The sequence below is a fragment of the Protopterus annectens genome, chromosome 16.part0, assembly GCF_019279795.1.
Source record: "Protopterus annectens isolate FY-2018-M chromosome 16.part0, PAN1.0, whole genome shotgun sequence".
Classification (NCBI taxonomy): domain Eukaryota; kingdom Metazoa; phylum Chordata; order Ceratodontiformes; family Protopteridae; genus Protopterus; species Protopterus annectens.
The window spans coordinates 781282267-781297729 of record NC_056750.1 but is presented as its reverse complement, the minus strand read 5'-3'; the positions used below and the strand labels follow the sequence as shown (position 1 = coordinate 781297729).

Below are 15463 nucleotides of genomic sequence, written 5' to 3'. Positions count from 1 at the left end.
TCACCAGTCTTTGCAACTTGATGGATACATTCAAAAGTAGTTCTTCTAGTCTGCCCCTTTGTCCCATCACAACCCCAAGCTATAGTGACCACTGACATTCCCAGATGGGATGGAGAGCGTAATCTGGGCAAGAATTTCCAAGGCACTTGGTCCCCCACTGAGGCCAACCTGCATATCAGTGTCCTGGAGCTAAGGGCAGTGCTTTTAGCATTGCAAGCCTTTCAGACTGCTCTTCTTTGGGAACAGTTGTGATTCAAACAGACAATATGTCAGTGGTTTGGTACATCAACAAACAGGGAGGAACCAAATCCTATCCCCTATGTCGAGAAGCTCCGAGTGTGGCAGTGAGTGATCTCTCCCAACTGCAACTCATATTCTGAGGAGTTCCATTGTGATAGCAGACAAACTAAGCAGGTGTGTTCTGCCTCTTGAGTGATCTCTCAGTCCAAAAGTGACAAAGAATTTTCCATCAGTGGGGCCAGCTTTGCTGCAACCTATTTGCCTCTCTTCCAAACAACAAGTGCAGCGATTACTTTGCCCTGATTGATTCCTCCCCCTCTGGGAGAGTCAGAGAGAGATGCTCTTCACCACTCTTAGCCCTCTGGACCGGTATATGCCTTTCCCCCTATTCCTCTAATTCCAAAATTCCTACAGAAAGCAGTCAGGCTGAAGAGCAAAATAATCTTCATTGCACCGTATTGGCCTCAACAGATATGGATCCCCTTTCTTTGGTCATACCTGATTCAGCAGCCTTGGATTCTGGACCTGCTTCAGACCATCTGTCCCATCCAAAGGGATTAATTCATCAGAACTTTGTGAACCTTAAGCTGACAGCTTGGTTTCTCCAGCTCTGTTAATAGTCGAGCTTCCTTCTCTTTCTTTCCTGGTACGTCATATTCTCTCAGCCTGTTGTAAGCCAGCTACCTGTAAACTCTATTCTATGCTAGTAAATGGAGAAGCTTTACCTTTTGGGCTTGTGACAGTATTGATCCCTTTTCAGCACCCATTGATAAAATCGTAGAATTTTTCGCTTCACTTTTTTAAGGCAGGTGCTTCCCAGTCTACCATCAAAATTCAATTAGCAGCTATTTTTGATGTCCATAATGGTTTTGAAGAATCCTCTCTGGTTTCTCGTAAGCTTTGCAAAGCCTCCTTAAAAGGAATACTCTTGCTAACCCCCCCCCCCCCTTAGAAAGATCCTACTCCACCTTGGGATCTCAACTTAGTTTTGCAAAGTCATTGTTCAGCCTCCCTTTGAAACATCAGCTGAATGTGATCTGAAGTTTTTATCCTAGAAAACTATATTTTTAGTGGCAATAACTTCTGCCAGAAGAATTTCAGATACAAGCCACATGTAAACCTCCCTACCTGATTTTCCACAAAGGTAAGAGTTTCACTAAGAATTCTTCTTTTTTCCCTAAGGGAGTTTCAGAGACCAATATCAAACTATTAATTTAAAACTATTAATTTACCAGTCTTTTTTTCCCAACTTTGCTAACGGTTAAAGACTGCTTACATTTATTACATGTTCACAGACAATTATTTTGTCTACACAGAGCTAAGAATTTGAGAAAATCCCAGCAGCTATTTGTGCCATTTTCATCTACATGACTTGGCCAACCAGTGAGCAAGTGATGCTAGCCAGATGGCTCAAAGAATATATTTTTTTTATCTATAATAAAAAAGATTAATCTGTGTAGGCCTTTAAAGTCTCATTCTACAAGAGCTGTAGCTACTTCAGCAGTTTTTCAATCTAGAACTTCTGTGGATGTGTGCAGCAACAACTTGACCTTCTCCTCATATCCATTACAAATTGGATCTGGTCTCCGGGGGAAGAGTGCCATTTGGTTCTTTGGTGCACAAAAATATCCTTCCTTGTGTCCTTCCAAGGTCTAAGGTAGCTGGGGACTCTGTCCCATATGTCGAGGATAAAATGAAAATTGACATCAGATATAAAATGTTATGTACTCACCATAATGTTCCATCTGTGTTCATTTTCATTTATCCTCTACTCCCCTCTCTCCTTCCCCCTGCCTTTGAAGTTTTTGGTGAAATGGATAACGGACATATGTCACTTGCGTTATTGTTATATGGTTCCAGATATGGTCTCCATGAAGGCTTTTTCACTCTTTCAGCAAACTTTATCTGAGGTAACTGAAAGAGGAGCATGGTCGGTAAAGGTTAAGCTCGCGAGTTGTTGGCTGTTGTGAGCTGTAGTAATGGCCGAGTCTGATCCAATGCTCTGAACCAAACCCGTATATCTAGGGTAAATGAAAATGGACAACAGATGGAGCGTTATGGTGAGTACATAACTTTTTAAGGCAGAAATTTCTAATGGAACTTGACACGTATTTTGTAGGTGAATGGTGAAAGTGGGATATTTGTTGCCTCTCTTTAATGTTAACATTTTATGAATATAGTTTGTGTGTTGTTAATTTCAATAATTAGGTACAGCGGTTCTCATTAAATAGCTGGAGCAAAATGTAGTCAGATGTGAGCACATTCACAGACGTGTTTTTGCTTATGAGGTATTGATTTTTATCACTAACTTGTTTAATCTGGTTTTAGGTGTGAAGCTGCGTGGAAAGGATATTGGAACACCTCTGGAAGCAGTTCCAAAGAAGAAATGAAAACAAAGCCTCGAAATCAGTTCATATGGACTGGTCTCGTTTGGTCTGCAAGTCATCAAGCAGCCACGGGGGTTTACCCTATTGCCAAGCTGAAATATGTGCAGATTTCAGACTTGTTGAAAATTGTAGATAAATCCACTTGTGTGGTGACTGAGGAATGATTCTATTTGGGACCTTTCTTTTTCAGATGTAGGGGGAAGAATATGTAACATTGTCTCAAGTTCTAGCGTGTTTAATTTTGCAAGGGCTTGATCTATATATTGCTTTTATTTTGGAGTGAGGTAAATTAAAAGAATATCTGCTTGAAATCCCTATCATCCATTGTAAATCTGTATAATAAAAGTAAGAGTACTTTAGGACAGGATGAGATGTTTTGCTCATTCTGGACTGTCTTTGAGAAAATAAAGTTTGTAACCATTTTGGCACTTTGAGTTTAATGTATTTGTTACTTTTTTTTCTGAGCTGTGGGGGTGAGTCAGCCTTTGTGTGTTTGCTCATGTGTGTATTTAAACCCTGCTGCATGGAGCAGAATGATCAAATCCTGACTGCAATCCAGGCAGCCTGGGTTCATTTAGCAGCCCCAGCACTGGAGGAGCTAGACAAGGAAGGGGGTGTGGTCCACTCCCTTTCCTAGTGGTTGGGGAGGATTGCACAAGAGACTGTCCTTGATTAGAAGGCAGAGAAGCCACCACTTAACTGCTTCAGAGGAAGGGGCAGGTTCCTGGGGGAAACACCTCTTGCAGAAGTAATGGAACAGCATTTGTGGTTATCCCATTTCATGTCCCCTTCCTAGTGCTTTGAAGGGTACAAGTGGAGAGAAGGGCTTAACTGCAGAAATATCGAACTACATCTCATAGCCTTTCCTAGTTGACCCTCATTGTGGGGATGGAAAACAAATGGGCTGATTGGCTAGAAGGGGGCTGATCGACAGCTGGGGGCAAAAAGTGCAAAAATGTTTGTGTGTAAATTTTGGGAAATCTCAAAATACTTTTCTGGACCTGTATCAACCTCTAATCGCAACCCAGTTTTGTAATTTTAACTTTATTTTGGGATCCTTATAGTTGGGGAAACGAGAGTTAATACACAGTAAGTATTAAAAGGAAAGGAGAACTAACAGGGAGGGGAAACATAGTGTAGCCTAAACTTGTCAAAAATGGGAGATGGCACAGGTAAGAACCAATGTAAAGATTCCCTTATACTTCAGGGGAGGATCAGGGTCCCTTAAAGGGAATGCTGCTTGCAGAAATGAGTGGGCGGCTTTTGTGGCAGCCCATTGCGTGTTTAATGACCGTGACATTTTCAATTAGCTTTCATCGAGATATTAACATTTTCAATTAGTTTTCGCCAAAACAGCATAGGAGTATAGGGAGATTCACTAACAGCAGCTAAAGCTACTGCTGTGTGTAGTATTTTAAATATAAAAATGTATGTGAATGATGCTCTGTGTTTTTCTGCCCCCGATAAGTTTGTCTAGCTGTAGACCATAATGGGAAATGATCATTTGCATTTTATTGCTAGTCATTTAGCTTGTATTGAGAGAGTGAGGGAATGGTGTACAACATTGGCCAAAATGTCCACTGCCTACTTTACTACTGGCAGTCCAGGTATTTACGACATATTTGCAGCTGATCTGCCTTTTGTACTGCCCCATACATTTTGATTATTAAGACAGTTTTTTTTAAATTTTGAACATCAGAACTACTTGCTTGACTGTGGTCTGAAGAGTGTTAATGTACTGTAAGAAGTTGGTCCTCCATCTGCTGAGTAATGCAAAAAATAATAAAACTGTAGCAGCCATCAGAAAGATTTTGGTGGTGTAGTTATTTTGAGTTTTACACGCCTCACAGCAAAAGGTTCTCCGGTTCAATCCTCGGCTGGGATGCCTTGTGTGCGGAAGTCTGCATGTCCTCCCTGTGGTCGCGTGGGTTTCCTCTGGATGCTCCGGTTTCCTCCCACATCCCAAACACATGCTGTAGGTAAACTGGACACTCTAAATTGGCCCTAGGTGTGAGTGTGTGCATGTGTGCGCCTTCTGTGAAAGGTTGGGCGTCGGGCTGGCACCTCGACACTGTAAAACTCCACTGCCAATCATGAGCGGACAGATGATCCGCTGTGGCGACCCCTGACTGGGAAAAGCTGAAAGTAGTAGTTTGAGTTTTACAGCTTTCCCAGTCTTGTTGATTTTCATATTCTAAACTGTCAGGAATTATATTTCTTGTCTGATAAGAGTTTATATAACACAGAGGAATACGTTTTTTTTTTTTAAATTTGTGCTGTTCCCCATTTTGGCAGGTTTAGGCTACATTTTGTTTTCCCTTTGTACTTCAGTATTTGAAGGAAAAGTCCACCGTTCACTCAAGTTTAACTCAACCTTTAGGGTGCTTTTCTGCCTAAAATATGGATCCAGTATCATTTGGGTACCAGAAGCCTGCTTATACTTGGGTAGTACTTTCCTGGTTGGGGGGGGCAAAAAAGGGAAATGTCTTTAATTTACAAGAAAAAATATGTTCTGTATTCTCTATAAGTAACATAGAAAGCTTTGATACTGTGTATGTAAGTCATCTTAATATCATATAAAGTAGTATACAACTAATCAACATTTCACATGTCTGCAGGGGTCTGTGTTTGTTTTTACCAGACTGAGGACTGGTACTTCATCTCTGTGACAAAGCAGAAATATCATGAAGGCTCCAAGAGCAGAAAAAAAATGGTCTTACATTTATTTAATTGAATTTAACTTCTTAGCACTTATAGTAATGTTAGCACTTATAGTAATGCTGTACAGCTAATCTACTACATTTTGCACTATTATAAAGCTTTTTTTTTTACTGTTTCACTGCACGTTTTACTGTTTTATACTGTTTTAACTGTGTTTTCATTGCTATGTAGTGTTTCATTACTGTAATTACATTTTTATTGAATTACTTAACTGTAAACTGCTTTTTCAAACTGAGAGTTGCATTTTCTGTTTTTGAGTGCTCTGTTTGTGCTTTTCTGTACATTTTCTTGTGAGATTTCTGTGTTCTAGTCAGGTAGAATAGTCTGGATAGAGGCCTGCTATTATCCAGGCCTGGTTGTTTTGCTTGTTCTGTTTCCTATGTTTCTGGTAGCTATCTTCTGCTGGTAGTGTCTTGTCTTCACTGGTAGTGAGACTAACAGGGTTGCCTGACCTACTCTAGCATGAGTGATTGGTTGAAAGAGCAGATGCTAGTAGGATTGGATAGTAATTCGAGCTTCTAGATTCTCCCATCTTTTCTGGTATTTAGTCCTGTGTTTGCAGGGTGTTGCGCTTGTTTGCTTGTTGCACATTGCCGCTGCGCTGTTCTAACCCATTGTGAGGTATCTCAGTTGCATTTTTTCCTCTTACCAGCACTCCTGTGTAACGGACACCCTCCCTTGCAACTACTTTGATTTTATCCAGCCCTACCCACACCTATAGGTACTTTATTCTGATAGCACCCACACTATTATCCTTTACCTCTCTTCCACAGATTTTGACAACCATGGACGGACAATTTCCTGTGGTTTTTCTGTCTAGTCTTGTTAATGTGGGCATCCTAAGACAGTGTAGCAACTGCCTCAAGTACACGGACAACCCTCATCTTCTGCCACCTAGAAACTCAATATGTGAGATATGCAAGTACATTAAGAACCTAGAATCCTTGCTGTCTCAATCACAAGCCAATACATCTGGCACTGAGATGGTTGTCAGCACAAACACCACACCTTTAACACTAACCACACCTGTACAGTACATTCCTAGGTATGTGGAGGTTCTTAACAAAAACGTATCTAAACAAAAGAGACCTCCAAGGCAAAAGCACACATGCACATCACACCCCACCTCACCAAGCATCACACAGTACACATACCTGTGTCTCACAGCCTCTAAGGCCCAGCCACAAACCCAACATACTAGTCATCTGTCGTGAGACATACAGATGTTCCCCGCACCAGGATAAACGAGGGGAAAGTTCATGGTAAGCCGTTTCAGGTGCTAGAATCCGCCATATCACTCAAACACACAAGTCTCTTAACAGTTACTGTTATGACTCTTGTCATGTTTCATGTTGGTGTGAGTGACTTGAGATGTACCTTCCTGGACTATATGAAGAGAGACATGATTGAGCTCGCTGAATGTGTCCCAGGCAGGTATGTCCCTAGCCTTAAGCAGCATTCTACTGTCACCCAGAGTGGATGCCTCATTATAAACAGAAAATGTGTCAAACAGTTGGCTAAGTTTCTGGTGTCATTCCAAAGCGATCCAGTACCTGACAGCTTGGGAGGAGACATGATTGACAGACCACGATGCTTTGCCAGAGATGGCCTTCATCTGTCTCCCCTGGGCTTCAAGCTTCTGGCAAAGGCTCCTGCCTCCCCCATTATTGCCTTTTTTAGGCAAAAGCATAAGGACAAAATTACCAACGTGAAAAATTCTTCTAAATGAAATTTGAAGGTCATGCTGCTAAACACTAGGAGTCTTAATATGAAACTGGACTCATTGCAAACATTGCTCAGCCTAGAAGATGCTGATATTTGTGCAGTCACTGAAACTTGGTTCAAAGCTGCGGAGAGCACCTCAGCCTCACCAGGTTACTTGTCCTACCATACTTTCAAACCCCAAACAGAGGGCTACAAAGCCAAAGGAGATGGAGTTTCAATATTTATGAAAGACATGCACAACTCCAGGATGGTGAAACAGTGACACACGAGACACTCCAGGTGCAGTTAACTGTTGACAAAATACCTATTCAAATCATAAATAGCTACAGACCCTCAACTATGACTCAGGAGGCCTACTCCACCTATTTGTACTTCCTTGAATCCATCAGGATTCAACCCTCTACCCTGATCCTAGGTGACTTTACCCAAACATAGAGTGGAAGACATGTTCTAGCTCAAACATGAATGCCCAAAGATTCCTCGACTTTGTCAGTGCTAATACAGTGGAACGGCTGGTCGACACCCCCACAAGAGGTGAAAATGTCCTAGACCTGGTACTAACCAACATGAGTAGCTGCTGTAGCACCCCTACCGTGTCATTCTTCTTGGGTAAGGTCTGATCATAAAGCAATCACTTTCAAAGTCACCATCTCCCTTGACCCTCCCCTTACCAGGGTCGAAGAAAAAACTTTTCCAAAGCTGACTACAGCCTCCTGAGAGCAGGTATAAGCAGCTTCACAGCCACCATCCCTTCAGTTGGAACCGGCACAAATGTCCAAACCTACATCAGAAAATTGTATGAGCACCTATATAGCTGCATGGACTCAGCAATACCTGACAGGACCAAATCATCTTCCTCAAGGAAGAATAAACCTGTCTGGTGGACAGCAGCAATAAACCGACTCAATAATAAAAGGAAAAAAATTGCTGTCCAGGACCAAGTAGGAGCATGTGCCAAGTTGGAAGCAATCTCTCTCCTTTGTGTGAACAAGCAAATAAGGTCACTGGTGAAATCCTCCAAGGCTAACTTCGAGCCCACATTGGCCACATCCACTAAGGACAGTCACAAAAGGCCTTTGTCGTATATGTCTGCAATCTCAAAGGTAACTCCCAAATCTGCTCTGATTTGGTTACCAAAAATACCACATACCCAGACGCCATAGATACAGCCAACCATCACCAGGGAGCAGGTTATTAATGCACTCTCAAAGGCAAAAAATACAGCGTCCATGGGGACCCGACAACATCCCTGGCTGTGTCCTACATGAACTCAGGCAAGAGCTCTCTGCACCACTAGGTACCCTATTCAGCCAAAGCTTGTGCACCTGCTTCATCTCCACAGAATGGAGGACAGCCACTGCCATCTCTGCACAAAGGTGGAACTTCCACCTACCCAGGCAATTGTAGGCTCACCAGCCTAACTAGCCTGATCTGCAAGGCCATGGAATGCTTTATCATGGCCCTTTATAAACAAGGACATTGGCAGCCTCCAAGCGCTTGATCCCACACAGTTTGATTTTGTCAAACTCTTGCCTATTAAACTTGGTTGCCTTCTTCGAAATAGTCACCAAAGCCATGGATGAGGGCAAGACAAGTGCACACAGTCTACCTTGACCTAGCCAAAGCCTTAGACAGTATTCCCCACTTGGGCATAGTAGATGTTCTTTGTGTTTGACTCTTGCAGTCATCACATTTGGGTTTTCCCAGCCAGGGTAGCCTTCGGCCGTCCCGAATACCAGAGGCTTAGTATTTCTGCGTCAGTTGCTGTCGCTTCAGGACTGACGTCAGGTTGTCAGTAGTATAAAGTAAGGCAGACAACGCCATTACATCAGTCTTTCTTGTGGAGCCCGAAGCAGAAACAGTTCGCACGAATGCCAGTCCGCCACTACCTGAGTTTCATCTACCGAATAAAAGCTGAAGTCTTCTAAAGCCAAGTACCCTGTTGGGGATAATTTTTTCTTGCACTGACCGATGTCAGAAAAAGTTAACAATTGTCTCGCCTGTGGAAAGCAAATACCACACAGAGACTTTCATTCTTACTGCATCACTTGTTTAGGCCCAGATCATGACATCCCACATTGTAGATTCTGTGCTTTGTTCAACGCCAGAGTTATCAGTCATTGGGCCCTTATTGTAGCTAGATATTTTTGCTTACAGTCCTTGAACTCCAGAATGGCTTCGGTAAGGCAGCCAACAACAGATCTTCCGAAAAAACGTAAAGATAAAGACAGACTGCACAGGTCCAAACCTACCGATGATGCTCCCGTTAAGCTAGTCAGTTCTCTGATCCTCAGTGAGGCACTTTCGCAGCTCCTGATGCCCGCTTCTGTGAATTCGCAGGCCATTTCAAGACCCTTTTCGAATCTGGTATGCCACAAACCTCTTCTTCAACTAAGGATCCTGGGGCCATCTCTACCTTGGATGGGTCCGGAGCCACGGAGCAGGCACCGGCTTCCGAGGAAGTCCTTCGCACTACCGATTCTCGACACAAACTGACATCTTCTTTCGCTACTACCGTTCTTTCGAAAACAGAGTTTCGTAGGCCCAGAGTACAAACCACACCCAAGAAACCGATGACCCAATCTCAGGCACCTGCTTCCTTGCCTCAGTCTCAAATGCTTAAAATGGCGGAAGACCTTATCATGCTGATCAGGGGAAACCAAGCTACCCCCTCCAAAAGGAAGAGATCTGTCCCCTGTAGTTTTGTCTGAACAAGAGTCAGATTAATCTGATACATCTGAATATGAAGACATGCAACCCCTCTCTACTTATGAGGATTCCATCCCTTCAGCTTCTCCCCCAGAGGATTTTTCCTTTTGGAAAATCCTTCACACCTTAAGGGAGCATTTCCATTGGGAGAGTCAGGATTATCCTCAGTCTAAGAAGAGACTCGGAATTCTTAGATATTCTGCAGCACAAACCCTTGGCCATCCCCCCCAGTCCTGGATGATGTTTTCCTGGAATCCATGTAGACTCTGGACACTCTCCCTACTGCACCCAGGAAGCCAGGCAAGTACTATAGAGTACCTGACTCTTGCATTTCTTTTTAAAAATCCTACTGCTGACCCTGAGGTAATTTGTCAAGGGCCAGAAGGGATTAAAGCAGTGTGCTAAGAATCCCACCCCCTCAGATAGGGATTCCCGAGCAGTAGACAGATGGGGTAAAAAAAGTATACACCTCAGCTACTCTCGCTATCAGGGCACTAAATTGTCAGTTCCATATGCTAACATTTCAGCAACATACCCTGGAACTCCTCAAACAAAAAAGTCTTCCTTTCCTGCTTCTGCAGAATCTAAAGAGTTACAAGAGTTGATGCATTCTGCAAGTCAAGTAACTAAACACACTTTGCACTGTGGTTTCGACGCCCTAGAAGCTTCTTGCAGGGCAGCAGTCTCCGTATCTGTCATTAGTAGGCATGCATGGCTTAAGGAACAGCCCTTGCCAGACCATGTCCGATCTAAATTGTTGGATGCCTCCTTGCACAAAGGCAGCTTATTTGGCACTAAGGCAGAAGAGGTCTTAACAAAGATGGAAGAAAAAGCAAAATCTATGCAGACGGTTAAGGTTTCCTTACAGGTCCAGCCACCCAGATTCAGCAGGCATTTTCCCACCAATCACTGTCATTTCCTGCTCCCACTAAGCCAGTCCAGCCCAGACCCCGGGGAACCAGACCCCCCCCCCAAAGACAGCAGCCACAGGGAATGCGGAGATCTAAGCAGTGAACTGCCTCCACTTCAAAACCAGGGAGTACTAAGCCACCCCCTTATGATAAGAACTCACCATTACCAACGACCGCTGGGTTCTCAACATAGTGTCCCAGGGATACAGATTTTCTTTCCACACCCTTCCAACCCCAAAAGGGCTCCCAGATCTACCTCCAAGCCAAGTGGGCAGAGGCTCAAAAGCAAGTACTTTCCCTGCTTTCTCTGAGGGCAGTAGAGCATGTTCCTGCAGAACAGATAGGTCAAGATTTCTACTCCAGACTTTACCCAGAAAAGAAGGCACCTGGTGCCCCATCCTCTATCTATCCATTATAAACACCTTCCTGGTCATCACAAAATTCAAAATGCTCACCCTTCAGCAGCTGCTTACCCATGCTCTCCAAGGATGCTTGGCTAGCCACACTAGATCTAAGAGAGGCCTACCTCCACATTCCTATCAGGGAATAATGCAGGAAATCTCTCCGTTTCAGGGCACGATCTCAGCACTTTCAGTTCTCTGCGCTTCCCTTTGGCTTATCTACTGCTCCTAGAGTTTTTGCAAAATGTCTGGCTCTGGCCATTGCCTTTTGCAGACAAAGGAATATCCAAATTTACCCATACTTATATGACTGCGTAATTCAGGCAGACAGCCAGGAAAAGCTGCTCAAGCACCTGGCCTTTGTAAAGTATCTACTAACCTCCCTAGGATACACCATCAATGAAAAGAAACCCAAACAGGTGCCAACCCAAAGGATTATATTCCTGGGAGCAAGCCTGGACACAGCATCCCAGATGGCATTCCTTACACCAGAAAAGCAAATTTTCCTGACAGCCTACTTCTCTGAGCTAGCCACCAGACTCCAGTTATCTGCAAAGAAGATCCTGCAAGCTCTGGGGTTCATCGCATCCTGCATACTACTCATTTCATATGCCAGACTGCATATGATGAAACTTCAGTGGTACCTAAAAAGCCGTTGGTGTCAACACTCTCAAGACCTGGAGACTCTTCTACCTATTATTCCTTGCCTCAGAAAAGATTTTCTTTGGTGGGCAACAGCATGCTCCCACAACAAGACTACATTTTTCACCACCTCCCCGCCTCCCAGGCCCTCACCACAGACACATCAGACTATGACTGGGGTGCACACCTGGACGGCAGGTTGCATACAGGGCTAATGGAGCCCGCAGCAAATAACTCTGCACATCAACCAAAAAGAGATGATGGCTGTCCAGCACACCTTGATAGCTTTGAAACCCCTTCTTTCCCCATGGGGTCTCCTGATCAAAACCGACACCACTGTGATGTGGAATATCAACAAGCAGGAAGGACTCGCTCCTAACCTCTGTGCAGGCTGGCCATGACCCTTTGGCACACAGCCTCTGCCATGCAACTCCACCTATTAGCTCAATTCCTACCAGGTTCTGTCAACTCTGGAAGCCCAATTAAGCAGCAAACTTCTGGACCAACACTAGTGGCAACTCAACAGAAGAATCTTCACCCTAATAACTCAGAATTGGGGCACCCCGAAGGTCGACCTCTTTGCCTCCCACACCATCACCTCAGCAAATTCTGCACTAGGACGCATCACTGCATGGCTTGGAAAGTGGATGCCCTGTCGTTCCCTTGGGTCAGTCTGTGCCTTTTTATCCACTACCACTCATCCCCAGGGTACTGCTCAAAGTAAAGGAGGAAAAAACAGACAACTCTTATAGCTCCAGACTGGCCTCGCCAGCACTGGTACCCTTTGCTGCGCAGCCTGTCCCCACTGCCACTATGGCATCTTTCTCAGATTCCAAACCTCCTGACCAAGAGGGAAGGGAAATTCATGCATCCCCAATTGCAGGCGCTCAATTTGGCAGCTTGGCGTATTCCCTAACCCCCGATCTATCTGCCAACCTCAGTAAACAGGTTCTAGATGTTGTATGTGAGGCCAGACGCCCTAGCACTAGAAAGTTTTATGCTGACAAATGGAAAAGGTTGTGCACCTGGATTCAGGCTAAGGGAGTCGGTACGGCACAGCCCTCCCTCCCTCTCATCCTGGATTACTTAGCTGGCCTGCTACACACTGGCCTGTCTTTTTCCAGTATAAAAATTCATGCCTATGCTGTCTCCGCTCATTTCCTCACTGAGCAGCCCCTTTTCTCACACCCTTTGATCAAGCAGTTCCTGAGAGGGGCTAGCGACTAGAGGCCACACATAAGAGCACCAACCCCAGCTTGAGACCTTAAATTTGTGTTGAAAAAGCTCACCCTGCCCCCCTTCGAACCAGCTTCTTCTGTACAGCTAAAATTTCTGTCCTGTAAGACCGCTTTCCTTCTGGCCTTCACATCAGCCAGAAGAGCCTCCAAGCTGCAAGCACTCATGGCTGTGGAACCCTTCATCTTCCATGCTGATAGGGTATCCCTCAGAACTAATCCATCCTTCATGCCCAAGGTGGTGTCCAGTGTGGCTCTCAACCAATCCATTCATTTGCCCACCTTTTTTCCTAATCCACAGAACAAGGGGGAAAAGATCGTGCACTCTCTGGATGTGCACAGACAGCTCAGATCCTATCTAGACAGGACTAAATCCTTCAGAAAGTCTGATCATTTGTTTGTTAGCTTTGCTACATGGGCAGAAGGCAAGCAATCTCCAAACAAACCATTTCCAAATGGGTAGCACACTGCATCCATTTCTGCTACAAACAACATGGAAAGCCTCCCCCCAAGGAGTCGGGACTCACTCCACCAGAGCAGCCTCCACCTCTGCAGTTTCCTCAGAGTCCCCACCAGGGACATCCTGGAGGCTGCCACCTGGACATCTGTTCACACTTTTACTAAACATTACCACCTGCCTCTTCTCCAAATCCAGGGCAGGGTTTGCCTCTGCAGTCTTGCAGGGCATCATAGCCAGCCCCTAGTTTCCTTGACTGCCTCCACCCATTTCTTCAGCTTTGGGAATTAACCCAAATGTGATGAATGCAACAGTGACTAAGAACGTAGTACAGTTGTGTACACTTGCCATAAATATAGATGTTAGAGTGTATTCACTGTTGCAGTCCTGGTATTCCTCCCTCCATCCTCCTTTTTCTTCGCTTTCCTTACAAGGGACATATTGGTATTTACTTTGTACTGGTAGGGTTCCTCCACCAGAACCTAGCTCCTTCTTGGGGCCTCCTGACAGGTTAGGGCAAGAAAAACTGATGTAATGATGTTGGTTGCCTTACTTTATACTACTGACACCCTGACCATCAGTCCTGAAGCGACAGCAACTGATGCAGAAATACTAAGCCTCTGGTATTCAGGCTGGCCGAGGGCTACCCTGGCAGGGATAACTGAAATGTGATGACTGCAACAGTGAATACACTCTAACATCTATATTTATGGTAAGTGTACATAACTGTACATAACTGTACTTTTTGTCCCAGCTAGGCATCAACCCATATGTTACCAGATGGGTAGCTAACTGGCTTACTGATGAAACCCACTCAGTCAAAATAGGGAAGCCACCTCTAGTAGACCTGTAACAAGCCGGGTATCCCAGGGATTGGTCTTGGGGTCTTTCCTAATTAGGATATACTTTTTCTTAGGTGCAAGCCAAAACCAGTAATCTGTGGCTGCCCAAGTTTGCAGATGACTGCAAGCTGGGCACTGTCATGATGTGAACATTCTCCAAGATGGCCTTAACCAAACTGTTGCCAAAAGCATGGACTCAAATTGAATGCCAAGAATGTGTCATTATTCCCTTTGGGTAAAATGATGTCCCCACTAATTAACACATTAATAACAGCATACTAAGCATGCACTTAGTCGTGAGGGACTTGGGCACCTAACCTTTGACCACCATGTTGCCTCCGTTGTACAGAAGGCTTTCTACATGGGCCATGTCATAAGTAAGCGTATTTCATTCAGGAACAAGGTCATAACATCCCTGTACTCCTCCCTTATCAGACCCATTATCGAGTACAGTGCCCCCTGTGGCATATACCTTGCCAAGCACATGCAGCAGTTGGAGAGACCACAGAGGTTCCTAATCAGGAAAATCCAGGGCCTCTAGCACCTCTCTTACACAGATGGACTAAAAGCCCTGTCACTCTACTCAGTCTCATACATACTGCTCAGAGGTGACCTGTGTGTGATATACAAGGCCATCTCAGGCTCAGCCTTGATGGCGTTGCTGCATATCCGTAAGTCAAATTCCACTCGCACAACCCACACGCAAGGTCTCAACTTGGTCTGTGACATTAATATAACTTGTTGGTCGGATAGATTTCTGTGCCACCGACTCTCCCATCTGTGGAATAGACTTCTCTCTATGTCAAGCAGAGTACCTCACTAGCCCTCTTTAAGAGAAACCTGGACGACTGGATGGGAAACAGAAAATATATCCCTGGGAATCTCACCTGTGTCCTTGCTGGACAGGGAAAACAGGTGCTGACTTTGTGGGAAATTGGATGAAATTGCTTGCTAGGCTTATAAGGGCCTCCGGGGCCAGTAGCCTAGTATTGTCCTGTGAACCTATGAACATCTTTGAGCATTTATTTTGGTAATAACATGTGAAATTTATTGGCCGTGCTTTTTTTTTTCAGTACAATCTCAAGTTTCGAGAAGAATGTCCCACTTAGGCATTTAAAAAGATGGGAATCCTACTAGCTGACCAGATATTTTGTTTAGTGATATGCTTGCAAGTGGTTTCTATTACTGCAATA

At 44.5% G+C, this 15463-nt stretch overlaps 1 protein-coding gene across 1 annotated transcript in view; it reads left to right on the top strand.

Annotated features, from left to right (window-relative positions):
- The window catches only part of EDF1 (endothelial differentiation related factor 1), a 763231-nt gene extending 760170 nt beyond the window's left edge, over positions 1 to 3061 (top strand). The window contains exon 5 of the mRNA XM_044058360.1: positions 2569 to 3061. Coding sequence (XP_043914295.1) covers positions 2569 to 2630 — 62 coding nt within the window. The 3' untranslated portion in view covers positions 2631 to 3061. The remainder of the gene's footprint in view (positions 1 to 2568) is intronic.
- The last annotated feature ends 12402 nt before the right edge of the window (positions 3062 to 15463 follow it).